Source organism: Balaenoptera ricei, chromosome 7 (assembly GCF_028023285.1).
Source record: "Balaenoptera ricei isolate mBalRic1 chromosome 7, mBalRic1.hap2, whole genome shotgun sequence".
Classification (NCBI taxonomy): Eukaryota; Metazoa; Chordata; class Mammalia; order Artiodactyla; family Balaenopteridae; genus Balaenoptera; species Balaenoptera ricei.
Window position 1 is genome coordinate 59,160,485 of NC_082645.1, and position 16,804 is coordinate 59,177,288.

General features: G+C 41.5%; 1 protein-coding gene across 1 annotated transcript in view; it reads left to right on the forward strand.

Moving 5' to 3' along the window:
• Nucleotides 1-16,804, forward strand: part of MYO3B (myosin IIIB) — a 423,285-nt gene that overhangs the window by 271,803 nt on the left and 134,678 nt on the right. Inside the window, exons 24-25 of the mRNA XM_059927242.1 lie at nucleotides 4,010-4,087; nucleotides 6,238-6,443. Coding sequence (XP_059783225.1) covers nucleotides 4,010-4,087; nucleotides 6,238-6,443 — 284 coding nt within the window. The remainder of the gene's footprint in view (nucleotides 1-4,009; nucleotides 4,088-6,237; nucleotides 6,444-16,804) is intronic.

Here is a 16,804-nt window from a genome sequence, read left to right on the forward strand (position 1 = left end):
TAACAACAGCAATAAAAAAACTCCATCAGTTCCTCTCTGCCTTCTCCAAGATGAAATAGCAGAGGTGGCCTTGCAGAAAGCTGACCTCCACCACATTCAGCACCCTCACACTGGGCCGGTGTCGAGGCCAGCCTTGCTTCCTCATTCAGTGCTGTGGAGACTTTTGAGGGGAGTGATGCCATAGGGACTGTTTCCTTGAGAGAGGGATGGATCACTTGATAGCAGTAAGAGTTCCTGACCAAAGGCCTTGTCAAGAACCTAAATATAAATACTTCTGAGGTTTTGGGATGCAGATAGTAGGTACTTACGGAGACCAAGGGGGAAAAGAAATCCTTCAGTTTTTCATTTATTGCTGAGATCTAGATGGTTTGTGAGACTTTTTGGAGTCTGTGTCTTTATCCTAAAGTAAATTTAGTTGACAGATGAGGCAAATCTTTTTAATAATACCATGCTTTCAGACCGATTCTATAAGTTGTAACAAACCACATAGAAAGGCAGTATGTAATGTTTAAGGAGTAGGTTTTGGAATCAGAACTGGGTTCAGATCTAGGCATGGCCAGTTACTAGCTGCAGGACTCTGGGAAATTTACCTAAAATCTTTGAGCCTTAACTTCTTTATATGTAGAATAGGAGTGATAATAGTGTTTACCTCATAGGGTCCTTTTGAGAATTCATTGACATAGTGTAGGCAAAGTGTTTAGCATAGTGATTTCACATCGGAAACAGTAAATGTTTTATTACTCACATTTTGATAACCATCTAAAATTCCATGTGTGTAGTCCATATGTATACAGAAGCTTGCTCATTTCCTGTGGGCTTGGGGTCTGTACCACAATTTGTAAAGCTTACTCATGACTGCTTTGAAGGCTAACCAGCACCGCTCACAAGGAATGGGGTAGGACATTTGTCACGTGGGCAAACAACAAGCTTGCTTAGCTCCAGTTGGCTTACACTGTTGTAGCAATTGGTGGTGTAGAAGAAGGGTATACTGGGTTAGAAAGACAATGTTTTTATCCAAAATATCAGTTCTACTGATCATTTTGAAATTGTTTTCATTGGAAATATTTTCTCTGCCAATAAATAAAAAGATGTCCTTGCTGTGTTGCATGGGAGCTAGTACTCACCTTATTCCATGGAACAAAACCCTGCATCCTTAGTACTGATCACTAAGCTAAGACTGAATCAAACACGGTAATGAAGGAAGGGGAACTGACTGGCCTCTTGTGTGTGTGCAAGGCAGTGGTTTTTAAATAACACAGACTTTGGGAAGTTAACTAACAAGTCCAAGTCCATACAGCTATTAAGCGGAGGAGCCAGAATTTGAAGCAGGTGTGTCCAGTTCCAAACCCTGTGCCCTGTAGCACATACCCCCTGAGCCTAGGAAGCCTTTCCTGTCTCTTTTCCTCCTATCTGAGGTAAAAACTTATAAGATGCTATGGAGAGGGCTGGTTTTTTGTTGTGAGATCCCCACCTTTGGAAAGAACTATTTGTTAGATGATGACCTCAATAGAACCTACTTTCTGGATTGTTTCTAAGAGACTTTTTTTTTTTTTAATTAAATGAGGCTACCATTAACTAAATTAGTTCAGAAAGACAAGCTCTTAGGTTAGACAACAACCTTCTCATCTCTTTTTTTTTTTTTTTTTTTTCGAGTTTTTTCGAATTCTGTGGAGTTCATGGCAGGCCCAGTGCAGACAGAGGTCTCCTACTTTGATAGGAAAAGAGAGGCAACTTCTGGTATGTCCCTTGTCCGAAGTGAAATTCCCTCTTTTAGATCTACTCCGTGCACAGGAGAGCTTCATGACTATGCAAATATGCAAGAGACCCTTGACCAACCCAAGACCTTTCCAAATTCTTAAATTAGAAGGTACCCCAATAGTATATTATTTATTCTTTAAAATATAGTACTAAATATGTAGGTGATGAACTGTAGACAAGCATTAACATTTCCAAGTTATATATAACACAGAATAGGTTTTTACTTACTTTACAAGAGTTACTCTGTATGTGAGTATAAGGACGGAACTAAAGTCGTGCTGGGTGGCTACAGGAGCCCACCAGCCCTATAACTTGGATTGCAAATTGGTGCTTCGTTCTGTATTTTTCCAGTTTGCTGCAGGGGATGGGTACTGATCTTGAAAACAATACATATCACACTTTTTAAATTATGTCTTAGCAGAATTAATATACATCAAAGATTTTTCTGATCACTAAACTGTTAAATTCTCAAATGCCAAGGGTCCACTGTATGTTCTGAGGAAGGGTAACAGGTAAATGCTACTAGTAAGAGAAATATGGATGAGCTTTTCAGCTGCCCTTTCACAGTGAATTAGAGCTTGAGAGGCTGGCACTCGCTGGCTAATTTGAATGAAAAGGGAGGGAAAGGAAGGAGGAAAAGCAGGGTTCAAAGCAAGCTGTGGTTCTTCAGGGAGGATCTCTGAATAAAAGAAATAGTGGGAAATTCCCAAAAGTTGTGTGCACATGAAGGTCAGGTGGGGAGAAAGAATGTTTAGGAAAACTCTCAGAATTTACAATTTGGCCGAAGGCAGACCCTAGCCAAGATCTTTCTTTCTTCAGTCCTAACTAGCTTTCCCCAAACCTCACCAGTGCTGAGCTCTGTCCTCCAAGTGGGGGTGAGATGGGGAAGAAACATTCCATGTGGTCCCTGCAGATAACGCCGTAGGACCTCTGCAGGTGGGGTGGTTGTGTTTGTGTTTTTCTCTTTTCTCTATGAGACCAGCCTTCCTTCTCAACACAGAGCTTTCATTTCCTCCTTTCTCATTAAAAAAATTAAAAAGTCAGACCTACAGGCAGTTGTACCATTGCTTCAGCTGCATCCAGATGAAATGATGGCTTTGGGAACAGATCCAATCTGCAGCTTAGAGAATGCAAGCTGCCCCGCACACCGCCCCCCGACCCCCGACCCCTGACATCACTTCTCTCAGAGTTACCCTTATATTCCTGCTCACTATTTAGGTTGCTTTTCTAGTTTTTGAAAACTTAGCTCCACATTTATTCCCCTTCTTAAACAGACCTGTTTTCTTTATCCAAGCCAGTTGAAGCCTTTTCTTCCATTTTGCACACAGTCTCCTAAATGCCCCTCGAGGTAAGCCTCATTATTCAACCACCTCCCCATGGCCCCGTCCCTTCTAGCACCCACTTCTCACTGTTGTTGAACAAGGCTGCAGACATTCTCACCCCGTGGGGAGGTGGCTGCCTGGACAGCAGTCCACTGAGTGGAACACACGTGCTGACAGCAGCATCTTGCAGTTCAAATGTCTGTGCTTCATACCCTTGCCACCTGTTCCGAGCAGATGGGAGGCTGCCACAGAGGAGGCTGGTGCTGAAACGCCGCTCATGTGCTCTGCAAACCAAATAGCTTTGTGTGTGCGGGAGCAGGGATTTTATTGTTGAGATAAAATGATGGAACACAGGGTGCCACAACTGTTTGCTACAGTTGTTTTCATTCTAAATTCCTTCCAGTCGGCCCAGGTAGTTGGGACAGATGATTGGGAACAGGTGTATCCCAAGCTCTGGTCCGCAGTGAGCACGTGGTAACTGTGGGCGGCAGGAGGGGTGTGGCAGGGTTAGTGTCTGATGGCCGGAAGGCGAAAGGGCTCCCCTAGTGCCCTGTGGTGCAACCGGGGCTTTGTAATCGCCCAGCCTCATGGGTTTTGTCCAGTTTTCTTTTAAGAAATAATTTGGTCTCGTGTGGCATTATTGGAGAACTTAATAGTGGCCCATTCGAGCATGGAGAAATACAGAAATAACACTGATGGGGGTTTGTACTGAGACCATATAGTATGTCACAGAGTGTGGTCATTGTCAAGAGAGTAGAACAGTGCAAATTCTGTATTTCTTTTAGATGTCTTTAAACTCCTCCCCCATGGTATGTACAGTTGTGTCCTAAACATCAAGGCCCCTCAGATATTTGACCAAATAACCTTTCAGATTTGGGGAAAATACATTGTCTGTATCCTCAAACCACTCGCCTCTGCCTGTGTTCCAGGTGGACACTCTGGAGGTGATACGGCATCCGGAAGAAACCACCAACATGAAGGGGCAGACCATGGCTTCTTACTTCCGGGTATGGAGTCTTCTTGATCTCTATTCTGCCTGTTTCCAGAAAGGACTTGCCAACCCTTCCCACAAGAGGCCCAGATCCCACAGAGTCACTGAAATAAGAGCAGAGCTCAAGAGTCAGTTAAGAAAGGTGGTGGTGTAGGGAGAGGAAAATTACAACGGGGTGCCCCCTCTGAGTACAGTGTTCTCTGATCTCAGAAAGACCAGATGAGCCCTCACGTGTCTACAGAGGCCCTCTCCGCCACTGGCACATAGCCCTGTCCATTGAATGTCCTGATCCTGTTAGCATTTCAGCTGCTTCTTGGCCTTAAAACTACTGGAGTCAGCCACTTTTCCAGCATATTTACTGAGAAGTAAAGTAGTTAATACAATTCCAGAAAGTGGTTTATCAAGTTCATGAGAGGCTATGTCTTAGCTTCGACTTTCTTTTCCTGGATTGAATTGACCCATTGCAGGACCCATTTGCCTGAGCCCAATTATTTCCCATCTCTGTTACCGCAATTCCTCATGTTTCATCTGGTGAAATGACGCCTTTGAGTAAAAACGTCGTCTCTAGAGGGACTCTGTCAAATGCACATTAGATAGGAAAGATAAGGCACTGTCACTTTGTACTAATTTGAACAGATTTGTTTATCTTCAAATTATGAAGCATTGGGGTTGGAAGTCCCTTTTAGATCATTGACTATTGGGAGCTGAGGTCCAGGCAGCTTCACGATGGACATGCTGTTAAGCCAAAGACAGAACTGCTGAACTCAGGGACAACGAAATAAGGTTGTAAGGTGGGGTTGGCCCCAGGAAGGGATTTGGCAGGAATGATAAGTCAGTGGATCATGAGCTGGAGTTGCCAGGCAGGCTGAAGGGTAGGGCCTGGGAGCCAGCACCATGCAAAGAAGGTTCCACCAAAAGCTAGCAGGTTCAAGAAAGATGTAAAGCTAAGAAGTCTGACTTATCCAGCTGTGCTTTAGAGGCAGACTAGAATTGGCCTCAGGGGATGGATTGTAAGGGCCTAGAGGACTTTGGGTCTAGCACTCCATCTGTGCAGTGATCCCTTCTCCAACAGGTGGGTTTTCAGCCCCTGCTTCGTCCCTCATGGTTGGACATTTCTAATTGCCACTTATTTCTTATCTGAGACCTACCCTGATCATGTCCCTTTAGTGGCTTGACTATATCCTCCTAGCGTGTGTGTGTGCGTGTGTGTGTGCGTGTGTGTGTGTGTATCCCATGGGATTTGGAGGCTCTGATTGACTCTGTGAGGTCATCCTCAAGATCCTAGAGTCCCTCTTTCAGAAGAAGAAGCCTCTGGCTTACAATTTTCAGAAATATATCCATAACAGCCAGTTGGGTGTCCTCAAAATACTGGTCCCCAAATGCTAAAAAAAGGCACGTTGCCAAGCTAGGTAACCATGTATTGGATTAGTAGGAGGTAGGATTATGCAATAATGGGACTGATGTTACATGTGGCTTGTAATTGCCCCTGAAGGCATGTCCAAAAGAGGAGCAGCGAGCACCACTCAGCCTTTCCAGGTGCGCTCTCTCTGCGAGAGCCCCATGCCAGACACTCGGTGTATGTTAGTTCATCTTCATTATAATCTCTGTTTCCCCTCTGATTTTCTTGTTTTCTTTGCCCTCTTTATTTTTCTTGTTTTTCCTCTGCCTTATTAACAATGACATTGGTAAGAGTTGCTTAGACTTTCTGGTGATTGTTAGGTTGAAGAAGCAACTGACCCCTTTCCTGAAAGCTGGACATTTTATGAGACCAGTGCTCTAACCTCTGAGTTAGGGAGCCAAAGCTGGATATTTTAAATTATGGGTACAGTTTATGAACATCACCTTGGCATACCAGAGACAAGCTAGTTCTGGTGATGGAGTTACGAGGTAACCTAAGCAAGTTCTTAGACGGCTGAGTTTCTGCCAAATGGGGTATTGCTTGGCACCAGGTGATGTTTAAAGAATACTTTTGAATCTGTGGGCAATGATAAGTACTCATCAGAACTTATGTTGTTATTTCTTTTTGCTGGATTCTTGTGTAGCCTCAAAGGTTCCATGAGTTGTTTACAAGCCAACAAACTGCCCTGGAGGCCCAGCAGGCCTGTGTCATAATTATCTATTATGTTTGTGGTAACCTCATTTCATGTGTGTTTTTCTCCCTGGTAGTATTCTCTGATGGATCTGCTCTCCAAAATGGTGGTGGGACAGCCCCACTTTGTACGCTGCATCAAGCCCAACGATGACCGAGAGGCACTGAAGTTCACCCGAGACAGAGTGCGGGCCCAGCTCCGCTCCACAGGCATCCTAGAGACGGTCAGCATCCGCCAGCAGGGTTATTCCCACCGTATCCTCTTCGAAGAGTTTGTGAAAAGGTCAGTCTGGTATCTTGGGAAATACATTATGTTAAACACAGCTCTGCCAAGGCCATTCTGTCCCCTGGGATCACTCCTCCTGCCCACTTGCCTCCAAACATGTAATTGGCTAGTTACCAGCTAGCATTTACTTGCTTAAGTGTTGTGTTTCTCTTGTGCTCCAACTAAATTATACAGTCATCTGGAGGACAGGTTAAGCTCCCTCCTGATCACATGTGAAAAATAAAAATATCCGTAGATATTTATCTGTTATATATCCTTAGGTTTCGAAATCTCCAGGTATTTAATTGCTATGACAAAAGCATCCCTCCATAAATGGGTCAGGATTCTGGCAGATGTAAACGCACCCAGGCATCCACCCTCTCCCAGCATCTGGCACGATACAATACGATAGCTAACATCTACATGGCACCTAAACTGTCCCAAATGTATAATCTCCTTTGATCCATACAACCGCCCTGTAAGCTAGGCTTTATTATTATCCCCATTTTACAGTTGAGGAAATTGAAGCACAGAAGGAAATTAAGTGATTTTACCAAGATCCCATGCTAGTAAATGGTTGAGCCAAAATTTGAACCCAGGCAGTCTGGCTATAGCAGCCACACTTTTAATCTCCTCGGCCTACTGCATTCAATAAATGTTTATTGCAAAAATTGCTGTAGAGCTTTCTAAACCCAGAAACTGCCTTTACCTAAGAGTGAAATGCTGCTCTTTTCTGAACAGCTGCCATAGGTATGCCTTACACATGCATATGATTACAGGTAGAATTTTCACAAAACTTTCCGTGAAGAAATAAGGAACAAGAATAACAAAAAACCATCTCTGAGGAACACTACTGTCTGAGGATATCCAGAGAGGGAAATTAATATTCATTATAAAATCTGTTTCTTTTTACCACCATTCTGAAACTTATGCCCAAGGTTTTCCTTATGCCCATTTTTTCCTCAGGGAAGAATGGATCCTAATATGGCAGGTCGCTTCATCAGGTCTTCCCAATGCCACTAAATTCCATGGAGACAAAAGGGCAAAAAAAAGTTCCTTGCAATGAGAGCTTTTAAATTAAAAATAAGAACGAAATGGCTTTTTAAAATGAAGTGTCTTTGAGCCTCTTTTTCCCTCTTAAATTTGGAGGTAGAACAAACAAACAAAAAAAGATTATTTTAGCTCATGAATGTGACTAGTCAAATATTTTTAGCCACTAAATGTTGAATACATAAAAATATTTAAGAAAACAGGTCAAATGCTAAACAGATTGGCACTTCTTTGTTCGTAATCAGAAAGCCAGTAGGCAAGTATGAACAAGAGTTTCAAAATGTCAGTAAATCTGAGGGTATCAAAGATTTCTGAGCCAGCAAGTTAATTGGTATTTTGATCCTTTTGAGCAACTTAACAACAAAATGGATGAGTTAGCAGTTTCCCCCCTTGATGTTATTCAACAAATAGGTGTGCCTCTTATCTTCCTGTTCAGGAGTGCTGTTTTGTAAACTCTTAGCAGGAAATATGCAGACAAAACAATCAAAGGCAGGGCTTATCAGGTGGTGGTAAATAAAAGATAAAGACTTGTTTAATGTTACTCTTTACCTTTTTGTATTTTCTGGCACTCAGGACTGAAGCCTGACGTGCACACCTGAAAGGCAGTGTTTTGAGGATTATGTTGTCGGGTTCCCAAATGCAGAAGGACTTCCCCAAGTCACCCAAGTCTGCAGACATGGCCAAACCTAAAACATTTCTTTGCCCCATCATCCTTGAATTTTCTGGCAAAATGACTTAGAAGTGCCCTTCCTATTTTCCATTCATGGAGCCTTCAGAGAAAGGGTTACTTCCAACACCCTCTCATCAATGGGGCCAGGTGGATTGGAAGCATTCATCTATCTAGTCTCAGGTAGGCATGAGAAGGGCCACCTGACAGTGCTGGGCAGCGGCTGAAACCTCCTGGAAGTCATGCTGTTGAGACATCACAGAAAATGACTATGAACACTCATTGGCTTTGTGGTCAATGGGCTCTGAAGTATGGTCCGGCAGAAGGTCTATACTGGCATACACACATATGACTGCACATATTGGGATGTGTTCTGGCCAATGTCTAAAGGGTAGCACAGCACATTCAGTTCAAAGTCTTATGGTTTGTTTATTAAACTCTTGTAGTAAATAATATAATTTAGTGAGGAGATCGGAGTTCTCATCTCCTCTTGGATATAGTATTTGGCAAGTAACCTAATATTTCTGTAAAAGGTGTTTCATCATCTGCATGATAAGAAGTCGGGAATACACAGAGCCCACATCCTAAAGATTTTCAGAGATTGCATGCAGATTCCAGGGCCTTAGCCTCTGAGTCTTCCAGAAAGGCCCACCTCTCCCAGTTGAGCTCACAGGAGGGAGAACTGCATCTCCCAGGACCCAATTCATAACAGTTGTTAAATCAGTGTCTGTTGAACAAAGTGAAACTCTTACCTCTTCTCCTTCATCAGCAACTTCCATTTCTTCTTATGATGGCATGAGAGCTATGTGCCCTGGTATCGCCTTCATCTTCTTCTCCCTTCTATTTCTCTACTTCCTCTCCTCCAGAAATCTAGGGTCACCTCTGTCTTCTCACTTTCTTCAAACAATTCATCAAAAGTCCTGCCAACTTTACCTGCTAAAGTTTCTCAAAAAGTTTCCCTTGGGAATTTCCCGATCCCTTCTCCCAAGGCTTTATTAATCCCCCATCCCTTCTCCCAAGGCCTTTTAATAATAATAACAATAATAATAATAGCAACAGCTTGAGATATAATTCATACATGATAAAAATCACCCTTTTAAAGTACACAGTTCTAAGGTTTTAGTATATTCACAAGTTGTGCAACAATAACCACTATCTAATCTGAACAGCTTTTCATGTGCTTATTGGTCATTTGTATTATTTCCTTTGAAGAAAGGTTTATTCAAATCCTTTACCCATTTAATTATTGATTTTTATATATTCTGGATACTAGCCCATTATCAGGTATATGATTTGCAAATGTTCTCTCTTATTCTGTGGGTTGTCTTTTCAATTTCATGATGGTATCTTTTCATGAATGAAAGTTTAAAATTTTGATGAAGCCAAATTTTTCTGTGTTTTCTTTTGTTAGTAATGCTTTTGGTGTCATATCTAAGAAACCATGCTTAATCCAAGGTCATGAAGCTTTATTCCTATGTTTTCTTCTAAGACTTTTATAGTTTTAGGTCTTATATTTAGATCAGCGGTCCGTTTTGAATTATCTTATGTATGGTGTGAAGTACAGGTCCAACTTAATTCATTTGTTCATAGATATCGAGCTTTTCCTAGCACTATTTGTTGAAAAGACTATTCTTTCCCCTGTTGAATTGTCTTGGCATCCTTGTTAATAATCAATTGACCATAAATTGGTCATAAGTTATTTCTGACTTCTCAATTCTATCCCATTGATCAATACCTATTCCAAACCTTTTGAGGCTCTTTTGTCCACCCTCTTGACTTAACTTCCTAAATAGACTTCATGCCTGTTCTGTTCTCCAAAGAGCCACAGAGTACAGTTTACCTAAAATTCCCATCTAATCATGTTGCTTCCTTGATTAAAATCCTTAATTGAAATGACCATCCAGACCTCACTGGGTGAGCGTCAACCCCTCTGCCTGATATGGGGAGTCTCCCTGTCTGGATCCTGCCCACCTTTCCAATCTCTTCTTTCTCGTCTTCCCACCTCTCAGCTCACATTCCAGCAAAAACCAAACTACTTAAGAGTTCTATGAACACCCCACGTCATTCCATGCTTCCCTGCTTTTGCTCATGTTGGGCTCATGCTTTGGTGCCTGAATCCCCTTCTCCAAGTTTTCAGTCAGCTGACTTAACCTGGCTAAGCCCTGCTCATTCCTCAGGACTTTGAACAGGCATTTTCTTCCCTGCAACACCCTCCTTGGCTCTCCCAGGCTGAGTTAGGACCCCCTCTGATGCGCTTTATCAGTAGCGCTTACTACATTGAGGTAGAAACTAGCTGCCACTCTCTTACCTTGACATTAACCACCTGGGAGGCAGGGATATTTTGCAGCCAACTTTGTATCTGTACTGTCCAGCACTGTCCCTGATACAAATTAGGTGTTTAATAAATATTTATTGAATTGAATCAAACTCTTACTCCTTCCCCTTCATCACTATGTTCTTTTACCATCTCCTGACTGACTCTTTAGTCCTTGCAGTTTTGAAGTGCATGACAAGAATATGGAGCTGGCTTTGTTGAGGTTAAGTTTAATTTGCATTATAAAGTAGGATCTAGATTGTTAGAGCATAAGATTTCAGGTAAGTGATAAGTAGCTCTCTATCAAGAAAAGGTAAGAAACAATAATAAGTTAATAAAAAGTCTCTACCCAGCTTGAAAATGCTGTTATTAGAGTTTGGTACATTAAAAAGGTGACATTTAAACAAACTTTCCTTCCTTCTCTCTACAATAAACGCTGATTTTTTTTTTTTTTTTCTAGAAAGAGACAGACTTCATAGGACAAGGGAGATTCTCTGCTCTGGCTCCTTACTAGCCTCTTTTCTCATCTTCCCACCTCTTAGCTCACATTCCAGAAACGAAAAAATCTTTTAGATTAGAGCTCCCTAACATAGCACAACATATGACCTATTAAGGCAAGAGCCTCTAAAAGCAGGCTGCTTACTTGGTGTATTAGTCAGGAATCTTTTAATAACAAGTGACTGAAACTGAAGTGAATTGAAGCAAAATTTAAAAGGGGATGATATATTGGCTTACATAACTAGGAAGTTCAAAGATATGTCTGGATACAGGACATCAAGCAATTTTACCAAGCCACTGTCTTCTTTTCAGCAGCTTTGCTTTCCCTCTTTTGAGTTTCTTGTCAGCTAGGCAGTTCTTCCTCACATGTTGGCAAAGATGGTCCCTGGAAGCTCCTGTAGGAAGCATCCTAAAGGCTTAGCAACATCAGCAACAAGCAAGTTCCTGAGAGTTCCCATACAAGGAACTCTCTGGTTGTCCCAGCTTGGGTCATGTGCCGGTGCTTATACCAGTAACTGTGCCCAGGGAGATGATTGGCAGGGTCTTTGGTCAAGTGCCAGGGCATGGAGTCAGCCCCATGTGAACCATGGTCTGAGGGGCTCTGTTAAAGGAAGGAGAGGAAGAGAGTGGATAGGCTAAGACCATAGGCATTCATTACCCCTTATCTGACGAATACATACCCTGGAATCAACTGTAACAGTGCCAAAAGGTCTACCCCAACCCGGGTAGCTAGAGGAGATCTTTAATTTAGAATTTTCTAAGAAGAATAAAAGTTCTGTTGACAATAACAATGTTAACTCTGGAATGAGAACTATATACAGTTTACTAAGTTAACCTAAGCGTAGTTGGCTTTTTGTTTTTTGGGATCTTTGTCTTTTGAACCACCGCTCTACTATACAGCAGGTTTCTGAAAACAGTTTCCAGCTCTACTTCACCAAGGGATTAGAAAAAACTTATAATCTATTCTGGCCCAGTTTGAATTCATCTTCTTGCATTTTTGACACTTTTCTCTTTATCAGTATGGGTCATGATAGCCTTGTCCTATCTAGGACTGTGTTGGATGTCACTTTTCTTTGTCAGGCCTCTATTTGGCCTCTATTTGTACTCTAAGAATAGTCTTCAGTAATTACTTTGCTCAAGAAGGCTGCTTCTTCCCTTTTATACTGCAGAATTCCTGCCATGATTTAATACTCCCTTAGCAAAGCCTTCTTTCTATTTCAATTTATACTCTAAGAGAGAAGACCCATAAAACTCCTCACTGAGGACATCTCCAGAGTTGACCAACTGACTTTCTTGGATTCTAGAGCAATCCTTTGAGATCCACATACTTTTGCCAGCGGATTGTCTGGAGCAACTCTAGACATCCAGATATTTTTGGAGTCGACCTTTGTTTTCAAGTCTTTCATATTGGGACTTTGACCGTTGACTTCTTACTTATTTTTGTGTCTCTGGCACCTTGTATGGTATGGTGTCTGGCCCATGGTGTATGTTTAGTACTTCTCAAATGAGGGAATCTATCAATTAGGAATGCATTTGACTGTGAATAACAAACAATAAATATTTTTAGTGGCTTAACCCAGAGTTTCTCAGTCTCAGCACTGCTGACATTTTGGACCAGGTACTTCTTTGTTGTGGAAAGCTATCCCTGTGCCTTGTAGGACGTACAGCAGCATCCCTGGCTTCTACCTTTTAAGATGCGAATAGCAACACCCCCCCACCCGAAATTGTGACAATAAATATTGTCTCCAGATATTGGCAAATGTCCCCTGGGGAGCAAAATTGCCCAAACTGAGAACCATTGCCAAATAGATTTGTTTGTTTGTTTGTTTCTCACAAAAAGAAATTGAGAGGTAAGCTATTTTTAATGTTATATTAGCTGTTCAATGATGTTATCAGGGGCCTGCGTATCTTCTGACCTCCTTTCATTTCTTTTTACCATCTTTAGTGTGTATGGGTTAGCTTATAGTCTCATGGTTACAAGGTCGCTGCTACCTCTCCAGGCATTATGTCTGCATTCAAGGCAGGAAGAAAGGGAAGGGGCAGGATGAATAGCTAAGTCAGCCACATTTGCCCAGCTTTTATTAGGAAAGAAAAGATTTTCCCAGAAACCATTTCACATAACCTCTCACTGGCCTGGACTGAGTCACATGACCATTCCTAGCTACAAAGAGGGGCTTAGAAAGTGGGGAACAGGTCTGGGGCTGGGTGCATTGTGACCCAAAGAAAAACTGGTGTTCAGTTAGCTAGGAAGAAGTGGGAATGGTAATGGGAGAGGCACTAATTATGCTTGTCACAGAAAAGAAATCTAATGTTTATTAATTGAATGAAGGAGTGACTGAACGACTAAGGGGCTGAATGAACTTGAATAAATACTTTCAGTTCCTCACAACCCACTCATTTCTAACTCCTTGCCAACAGCTTCTTCCTCAGGATTATAGTTTAAGAATTAAAAAGTGCAGAAGTGCCTGAGTGGAAGCAGGCAAGATATTGAGGACCCTTTAATCCCATTGCCATGGAAAGATGTGTTTGCAGTTTTAAGCATGGAACAAATTCTTTTAGCTCTTGCAAAGTGAACTGAATGTCATCAGTTATCACTGGGAAAACTTTATCTATAAGGACGGGGTCCCTGATATTCTCTTACAGAGCCCCAGGGTTAGTACTGGCTCACAGAACAGGAGGTGAGAGAAAAATCAGCATCACAGAAGAATCCAGACATCTCAAGAAAGACTGAAATCCAAATTTCAATTTTCAAAAAATAAAGCTGCTACTTTCTTCTCTGGGTAGTGAGCAGTGAGTAAGGAAACACAAATCCTCCAGCAGCTAGGATGGCGATGCCATGCCTTATCTCTCCCAGGACATCCCTGGGTTTTTTTTCTTTTCACCTATAACCACACAGGTGAGAGCCTGACTTAAAATAGATCTTAATGTGCTATTTAGATAAGTTACTATATCTGCAGCTAAGTGAACAGAGTCCTCAGTTCCCTGCAAATTGATTTACGTGGTTGCAAGAGACATGTAAGAGATAATACTTAGGGAGGATAATGGACAGCTTCAGCATTGTGAGTAAAATATATTGCATGCTTATGTGAACAGTCTCTGCATTTAGCTTCTAGGGGCAGCAATTGAGTGGTGGCATTCTCTGGGAGGAATCTCTAACAACTGCTGTTCTTGTATACTGTCATTCCTACCCTTTTGTTGTTGTTGTTGTTTTGAGAGAGTGAGCTGCTCACCGCTCCCCAACTGTGTGTGCGTTGATGCCTTTTGTGTAGGTGAGACCTTGGATGATTTCTTTTCTCCCTTAGCTCTTATATTACCATTGTTATAACTTTGGTTAGTGCAATAAACAAAAAGCATTCTAAAACTACCTTTTAAGATATCATTGAAAAACTCTAAGAGATGGCCTGGTCCAACTTTCCCATTTCACAGATGAGAAGACTGAGGCCAGAGGGATGATGTAGCTTTGCCATGGTCCCATCTCTAAGGAGGTGACAGTATCAGTAACTCTCCAGGTTACTATGGACTGAAGAGAATTTCTGTGACCACCTCTCTCCATTCTTAGGGTGCAGTATGGATTCAACTTGGCCTGGCCTGACCTGAAGATCCCTCCCAACTTGCCTATAGATGATTCACAATCCCAAAACTTATTCTTTTAAGACCCTCCCTTTCTCACAGAGCCCACACTGCTGACAGCTGTTTCTTATCTATTCAAGTATCAGAAAAATCATTTTTGTAGCTGATAGCTCTGCAGATTGAGACTGAAATCTATAGTGGTGATTTGAAAAGTGGATACAAGAGGTAATATCAATCACACTACTCTCCAAAGATACTGAGTAGCAGCAGTAATAAGCCCAGGCTGTCTTTCCCAATTTCCTTAATGTCTGCTCTGTGGGCAGCCTCATGAGCTAATCCAGTTATAGGGAGGAATCCATGTAGTAAAGAAACACAGGGAACAGTGGCCATGCTATGGAAACAGTATGTGAAGAAATAATAAAGGAAAACACGAAGAAAGATGCTATGAAGATGTTAGACAGTATCAGTGCAGTTGAGAAGACTGCCACCCTGGACTTTTGAATTGGCTGCCCAGCTTATTCTATGAAAATCAGTAGATGAATTAAAACTCTATGTCCCTGCTTGGAGATTCCTTAAACAAATTTCAGTGGGACTAGCATATGTTGGATAATAACAATGAAACAACAGAAAGAAGACAGAATGAAGAAAATAATGGACAAAAAAGAGAAAAGGTGGAAGAGGAGGAGAATGCGAGGAAACCTCCTGGCACAGAGACGGCAAATGGGCGCCACTTTGCTCTCCAGCCCCAGCTGCAGACCTTGCTCCTCAGTCAAGGCACGTTTCCTCCAGAGCCCAGATGGGGCTTTGGAATTCCCTCCAATATGGTGCTCTAAGAAACCACTGCCCAGTCCATCAGCTGACCCACAGTTGACCTCTTAGTCATTCCTGTTCTAGCATGTTCTATTCACTTTACAGTGCATATCTGCCCAACCCTGAAAACCATGGTTTAGGGATGACTCAGAGGAAAAATTGCTAGCTGCTTTTTCATAGACGTTTGGGTTGGGGAAGAGAAAAATAAATTTTTGTCAAAGAAAGGAAGAGAAGAAAGGAGAGAGGAGCATTTATTGACCATCTGCTTAAGGCAGGCTTCTTGTTAGTGCTTTACATATACATCTCACTTACTACTGGTACTAGCCCCCCAAATAGATAAAATTATTCCACTTTTGCAAATGAGGAAACTGGTTAAAGTCACACAGGTAGTCTGTGGTAGAGTCAGGATATGAAATGAGAGTCAATCTGATTTCATAGCCCATCCTCAAAATACATAAATGACACAGTTGAACACATCCAAATATTCATTGCAAAATCAATCTGTAGAATTCAGGCAGAAAAAAATACATTCATAATTTTACTAGTTGTGAAATAGAATGATCAGTTTAAAGCTTAACTTTCTATTACAAATTAATTTGTGAATAAACTCAGCCTCAATCTCTAATTCTGTTTTTCTTCTTTAGAAAGTCTCCCATTTAGAGCATATGAGGAGGCAGCAACAGCATCAGAAACATTTATTAAGCGCCTATTGTGTGCGCCAAGTGCTGTAGTGAGCACTACGGAATTAGAATTTACAATCTCAGGACTTCCACAATCTAATAGCATAGATCAACGTGACTTTTTATCCCAAGGTCCAAATTTGAAGAGTCTTCTTAAGGATATAACGGATATAATGACTTTTTTTTTTTTTTTTGGTAGCAGATGGTGGCCAGCTGTTCTGTCTTTTTTAAAGGCCAAACATGAAGGGAAAAAATAATTAAAAGGCCCTATGGTAAATATGAGAAAGAACTTAGTAAACTAAATCTGGATTTTTATACACACTGAAGGGAAATGGGCAATTGGTGGTAATTATCAAATTATCCAAGCCAAAATAGCTCAGTTCCCTCCATTATCTACATAAGAGAAAATTATTTATATGGAGTTAATTGTTCAGGTAATTGTCCTGTATTTCGGGTGTCTGAGGAGACAATCTGGGTGGTCACTGATACAGATATAGGGTCCCTCAAGGGATATTTTAAAATAGGGAAAGGATTGCTACTCTTCACCATATGATTGGGGATATTTCTACTTCGATGCAGGAGATATTAATCAAACTAGTATACAGGATTTGGGCCCATTGTAATTTAACCATAACAATTTTTACTTAATGTTTGAAATTAATTTTCAAATTGCAAAAATAATGTATGAATACCATTTCCTCTAAAATTTTAAAATATTATATGTTAGGCTAAAGTCTTTCTTTCTGCTTCCCTAATTCCATTTCCCAGCATCCCCATCATGGCCCCTCTC